The 6,982-nt window shown below is 48.3% G+C and overlaps 1 protein-coding gene across 1 annotated transcript in view; it reads left to right on the top strand.

The window, feature by feature from the left end:
- Positions 1-355: 355 nt before the first annotated feature.
- The window catches only part of DESI1 (desumoylating isopeptidase 1), a 31,173-nt gene continuing 24,546 nt past the window's right edge, over positions 356-6,982 (top strand). Inside the window, exon 1 of the mRNA XM_066634290.1 lies at positions 356-655. Coding sequence (XP_066490387.1) covers positions 565-655 — 91 coding nt within the window. The 5' untranslated portion in view covers positions 356-564. The remainder of the gene's footprint in view (positions 656-6,982) is intronic.

Raw genomic sequence — 6,982 nt, 5'->3', positions numbered from 1 at the left:
ACCCCGCCCCCACACAGCACAACGGTCCAATGATCAACGAGGAAACGGGCTGCCCTCCCACCGGCAGGCTCAGGACGAATGGAAACCCACCCTCTCCGCGGAGACTAAGCCCGCCCCTAGCAACCACGAGCCAGCCCACCATCTCTCCAACCTCTCGTTGTTGGGGAAGCGCAACTGCCACGCGTCCCAGCCAACAGCGAGGAGCCAGATCCTTGTGACATGTCTGCGGTGGCCACGCCCCTCGCGGGATAACCGCGTTCACCACCTAGCCCCGCTAGCTCATAGGAGGCGCAGTGACAGGTCGCCCGACTCGCCTTATGGGGTCGGCGCATGCGCGGAGGGGGAGCGCTCTCTCTCTCGCGAGCCTGCGTCCCTCGTCCCTCTGTCAGTTGGTGCGAGCAGCAGTTGCGGCCGAGAGGCTGGAGCGGCAGGCGCGGCGCCGTCCCCTCTCCCGCTGGCTCCGGCTCCGGCTCCGGCTCCGCCTCGCCCCCCGCCCGGGCCAGCACCTGTCCCTGCCGCCCTCGGCAGCTCCGCGTAGCCTCTCCGCCCGCGCCCGCCCGGGCTATGGACTCGCCCCCGATGCTGCACCCAGTGAAGCTCTACGTCTACGACCTGTCCAAGGGCATGGCCCGGCGCCTCAGCCCCATCATGCTGGGTGAGAGCGGAGGCCCCCGCCCTGCCCCCCTTGTGGTGCTGGGGATCTCGCTCCCTTTCTGGGCTGGGTGATGGGGGCATGTGGTGATGGAGGGGCATGTGGGTTAAATGGTAATGGGGGGCATGTGGGTTCATGGTGATGGAGGGGGGCATGTGGGTTAATGGTAATGGGGGCATGTGAACGTGGTATTGGAGGGGCATGTGGTAGTGGAGGGGGGCATATGGGTTAATGATAATGGAGAGGGCATGTGGGTCAGATCCCTAAGCGCACACACGCGCACACACACCCCGTTATGGCAGTGGCTCCAAGGAGCTTGAGCATCCTGGGGAAAGGTGGTGAGATGCTCCTAACATGGACGAGTAAGGGTGACCCCTTTATTTTTCTAAGACCAGATCAACTGTGTATTATGGTGAATTTGAATAGGCTTGAAGTCCTTGCATAGGAGTTTACAGCTGCAGCCTGTGAAATCATCTTATTGTCCTAACTATTTTCAGTAACTTATGTGAGTCTGACAAACCAGTATCAACTTTGTATTTGGATTGAACTTCTGTCCATGCAAATAATTTACTTTCTTGTGTATATCCGATTTGAGGATATACACAAGAAACCACGTGTTTCTTGTGTATATCAATGTACCATGTGTATTTATTGAGAAGTTAGCCCTACTGAGTCCACCTGGATTTACTCCCAATATAATGTGCATAGCCTTAATAACAGTACTAGATGCTTAGTCATGCCAGACTTAACAGGCCTGGTGCACTTTAACCACTTGACTGTAGTCAGTGTGGTTTGTTTCTTCATGTGACTGAGCACTGGGACAAAGCAACTTCAACTTACGCTGCAAGAGCAAAGGAAGAGGCTGCTTTTAGAGAGAAGTTATGTGTTCTCATCATCTCATGGAATGTTTCAATTTTGTTGCAGTATATAAATACTGTTAATAATAAAATTTTATCTGAAAGCAAGTTTGTCTGCACAATTAACATAAGGCAGTTGAGTATGTGATCTCAATTACCTTTATGTATCTACAAGTGAAGTTATTGTTTCTGGATACTTCTGTTAACCTACACAGGGATATACTACTCAAAAGCTGTGGTGGGTTACTCTTAAGTGATGTAGAAGCATTATACAAATTTACCAGACATGTCCCTTCAAATGTATGCCTAGACACAGTGGGGTGGAAGACCATGTGCACACAGGCGCACACACACAAAAATCTATACAGTTGTCCCCTGTATCTGCAGATTCACTTATCCACAGTTCACCACCACTCCCGTGCGCCCACTACTTAACTGTTTTCCTTTACTGTGGTGCCAAGCACTCATCTCTCTTCTTTGCAGCCCATTTTAGACCACTAAAGAAGGGACGTGAGAAGCAGTCAGCTTCCTGTTAGCATTCTCTTAATCTCCCTCCTCTAGCATTCCAACTGATTGCTTCTCGAGTTCTTCCTGTAACATTCTATAACAGGCTGCAAAAGAAAGATGTGCTTGTTGCGCAGTAAGTACAGGGTTCCCTTTTTATCCACATTTCACTATCTGCAGGGGGAGGGGGACACTGAAACGTATCCCATGTGGACTTACAGACTTGAAAGTACACATGGAATACTTATGGGTTTAAGAACTAGTTTCCAGATTTAGAGGGGAAAATAAAGACTATAAATTATATAGTAAGTGTAAATGTTGTATGGAATTTCTGATTGAAATTCTAAGGGTATGATGCAATCCAGAAATAAAAAGCACAAATTCAGGGGGAAGAGCAAGGTACATTTTCCACAAAGGGTTTTTTCTAGTTTATCCCTTTTTTAGCTTTTCCTCTGTCATCCTTGGGTCTGTTTTTTAGATTGTGATCCTACATAGGGCAGCAATCTAGATTTTATCTAATTCATTGAAAAGCACCACACACATGGATGGCACTAATCATAACTCTAAATTTGTTTAGTCTTTAAAATGCCACAAAATTCTTTGTGGTGTTCCTGTAACAGATGAACGTGACTATTCCTCAGGATGATGATAAAGGCAAACATGATACAAGGATAAAGTACCATTATTTTCTTAACATAAGAACATAAGAACAGCCCCACTGGATCAGGCCATAGGCCCATCTAGTCCAGCTTCCTGTATCTCACAGTGGCCCACCAAAAGCCCCAGGGAGCACACCAGATAACAAGAGACCTCATCCTGGTGCCCTCCCCCACATCTGGCATTCTGACTTAACCCATTTCTAAAATCAGGAGGTTGCGCATACACATCATGGCTTGTACCCCATAATGGATATTTCCTCCAGAAACTCGTCCAATCCCCTTTTAAAGGCGTCTAGGCTAGACGCCAGCACCACATCCTGTGGCAAGGAGTTCCACAGACCGACCACACGCTGAGTAAAGAAATATTTCCTTTTGTCTGTCCTAACCCGCACAACACTCAATTTTAGTGGATGTCCCCTGGTTCTGGTATTATGTGAGAGTGTAAAGAGCATCTCCCTATCCACTCTGTCCATCCCCTGCATAATTTTGTATGTCTCAATCATGTCCCCCCTCAAGCGTCTCTTTTCTAGGCTGAAGAGGCCCAAACGCCGCAGCCTTTCCTCATAAGGAAGGTGCCCCAGCCCCGTAATCATCTTAGTCGCTCTCTTTTGCACCTTTTCCATTTCCACTATGTCTTTTTTGAGATGCGGCGACCAGAACTGGACACAATACTCCAGGTGTGGCCTTACCATAGAATTGTACAACGGCATTATAATACTAGCCGTTTTGTTCTCAATACCCTTCCTAATTATCCCAAGCATAGAATTGGCCTTCTTCACTGCCGCCGCACATTGGGTCGACACTTTCATCGACCTGTCCACCACTACCCCAAGATCTCTCTCCTGATCTGTCACAGACAGCTCAGAACCCATCAGCCTATATCTAAAGTTTTGATTTTTTGCCCCAATGTGCATGACTTTACACTTACTGACATTGAAGCGCATCTGCCATTTTGCTGCCCATTCTGCCAGTCTGGAGAGATCCTTCTGGAGCTCCTCACAATCACTTCTGGTCTTTACCACTTGGAAAAGTTTGGTGTCTTCTGCAAACTTAGCCACTTCACTGCTCAACCCTGTCTCCAGGTCATTTATGAAGAGGTTGAAAAGCACCGGTCCCACGACAGATCCTTGGGGGACACCGCTTTTCACCTCTCCCCATTGTGAAAATTGCCCATTGACACCCACTCTCTGCTTCCTGGCCTCCAACCAGTTCTCAATCCATGAGAGGACCTGCCCTCTAATTCCCTGACTGTGGAGTTTTTTCAGTAGCCTTTGGTGAGGGACCGTATCAAACGCCTTCTGAAAGTCCAGATATATAATGTCCACGGGTTCTCCCACATCCACATGCCTGTTGACCTTTTCAAAGAATTCTATAAGGTTCGTGAGGCAAGACTTACCCTTACAGAAGCCATGCTGACTCTCCCTCAGCAAGGCCTGTTCGTCTATGTGTTTTGAGATCCTATCTTTGATGAGGCATTCCACCATCTTACCCGGTATGGATGTTAGGCTGTCCGGCCTATAGTTTCCCGGGTCCCCCCACTTTCCCTTTTTAAAAATAGGCGTGACATTTGCTATCCTCCAATCTTCTGGCACCGTGGCCGTTTTGAGGGACAAGTTGCATACCTTAGTCAAGAGATCTGCAACTTCATTCTTCAATTCCTTAATAACCCTTGGGTGGATGCCATCAGGGCCCGGTGACTTATTGATCTTTAATTTATCAATGAGGTCTGAAACATCTTCTCTTTTAACCTCTATCTGACTTAACTCCTCGGTTAGGAGGGGCCGTTCGGGCAGCGGTATCTGCCCGAGGTCTTCTGCCGTGAAGACAGATGCAAAGAACTCATTTAATTTCTCTGCCGTCTCTCCTTTTATCTCCCCTTTCCCTCCCTCACCATCCAGAGGGCCAACCGCTTCTCTGGCGGGTTTCCTGCTTCTAACATATTTGAAGAAGCTTTTATTATTCCCCTTAATGTTGCTGGCCATGCGTTCCTCATAGTCTGTCTTGGCCTCCCATATCACCTTCTTACATTTCTTTTGCCACAGTTTATGTTCCTTTTTATTCTCCTCATTAGGGCAAGACTTCCATTTACGAAAGGAAGCTTCCTTGCCCTTCACAGCCTCTCTAACTTCACTGGTTAGCCATGCGGGCACCCTCCTGGATTTAGTGGAACCCTTCTTTCTTTGCGGTATACACCTCTGCTGGGCCTCTATTACTGTTGTTTTAAGCAGCCTCCATGCACTCTGGAGAGATTGGACTCTTTTTTTTTTTTTTTACCCTCCCTTTCAGCCTCCTTCTAACCAGCCTCCTCATTTGAGGGAAGTCCGCCCGTCGGAAGTCAAGGGTTTTTGTTAGAGATTTGCCTGGTATTCTTCCCCCAACGTGCACGTCAAAACGGATCGCAGCATGATCACTGTTCCCCAATGGCTCAGTAACGTTTACATCTCTAACCAGGTCCTGCGTACCGCACAATATTAAATCCAGAGTCACCTGTCCTCTGGTGGGCTCCGTGACTAGCTGATCTAAGCCACAGTCATTTAGCACGTCAAGAAATCCGGTTTCCTTATCGTGACCAGAACACAAATTGACCCAGTCAATATGAGGATAATTGAAGTCCCCCATGATTACAACCCTGTCCCTCCTTGTCACCTCCCTGATCTGTTTCCTCATTTCAAGGTCCCCATCAGATTTCTGGTCTGGAGGACGATAGCACGCCCCCAGTATTACATCGCTGCACAAGCCTGGTAATTTAACCCACAGAGATTCTACGGTGGAGTCGGACCCACCTTCAATCTCTACTTTGCTGGATTCTATCCCTTCCTTAACATAAAGGGCCACCCCACCTCCAACACGCCCCTGCCTGTCCCTCCTGTAGAGTTTATAGCCCGGGATTGCGGTATCCCACTGATTCTCCGCATTCCACCAGGTTTCCGTTATGCCCACTATGTCAATATTTTCCCTTGTCACCAGACATTCCAGTTCTCCCACCTTTGCTCGTAGACTTCGGGCATTCACATAAAAGCATTTATACACGGAATGCCCCAGGATGGGCTGCTTATTCGCTCCTTTGTCCCCGCATCCTCTCATTGTGCCAAACCGTCTATCACATCCCATCACCCTACTTTTCCCAATTTCTTCTTCTACCCTGCCTTTGTCTTGTTGTTCTCTAACCTCCCCATCCTCATCCCATAGGGATGAGGAGTCCCGAACCGGATGTCCCTCGGCTCCTGTCGGCCTTCCCCCAGGGATCAGTTTAAAAGCTGCTCTGCCACCTTTTTAATGTTATGCGCCAGCAGTCTGGTTCCATTCTGGTTCAAATGGAGCCCGTCCCTCTTGTACAGGCCCCGCTTGTCCCAAAACGTTCCCCAGTGCCTAACGAATCTAAACCCCTCCTCCCTACTCCACCGTCTCATCCACGCCCCAGAGGCATATAATCATACATGTGGCACTCGATGCAGAACACTGGATAGCCCCCACCCTGCTGCTGGCTGTCTGACTGCATAGCTTTTTTGTTGTTGTTGCTGTTTTATTTAGGGGTCCTTTTAAAAACCGTACACTGGATAGCAGCCCTCTTCTCAAGGGAAGAGGAAGGGCAGTGTATGGGGCCCTGGCCTCCTCGCCCTGCTGCTGAACTTGCCCAGATGCTAAACTCTCGTGCCTTACCTGGCACTTAGTTCCCGAGGCACTGGGTTCCCAGAGGCCACACGCGTCTGCAGAGAGCCTCACACGATGGCCCGCCTAGCTTTATACTCCTGGCTGGCTCCTCCTCCCTCCTTCCTTCCTGATTGAAAGGGGGCTGGCCTTCCCAGGTGAGTTTACAAAAGCTCAGGAAGGCAAACAGCTGCTGATGGGCGTGACCTACTCTGCAGGCTCCTGAATGGACTGCTTGGATTAGCCTAATGGGGCTCTTAATGGGTTGGGAATTGGCCCTTCCTAGGTTCTTTCCCTCCTAGTTCTGTTCTCTTAGGCTGGACTGTTTTTGTAACCTCAAGCTAGTTTTTATTTGGGTTTGTTTAATATTTGACATATTTATATTACTTGACATATTTATATTAAAAATTTGAAAGAATATTGTCAAAAGTATCTACTGAAATCCAGGATTAGCCTCTCTAGAGCATCACCTTTGAGACTTCATAGTAGTTTCAGGAATCTTACAATTGGCAGTGCAGCTTGGCTATCTCTCCTTAAGCTTTCTGTGAATCATCTAAGTAATTTGCTTAGTCACTCATAGGAGCAATCAACATTGCCTTTTTTTTAACACCATGCTGCATGAACAAGGGAGGAGGTCAATTTCAATCTGGTTTGTGGTCTGC

Source organism: Tiliqua scincoides, chromosome 7 (assembly GCF_035046505.1).
Source record: "Tiliqua scincoides isolate rTilSci1 chromosome 7, rTilSci1.hap2, whole genome shotgun sequence".
NCBI lineage: Eukaryota > Metazoa > Chordata > Lepidosauria > Squamata > Scincidae > Tiliqua > Tiliqua scincoides.
This window is presented reverse-complemented; position numbering and strand designations above follow the sequence as displayed.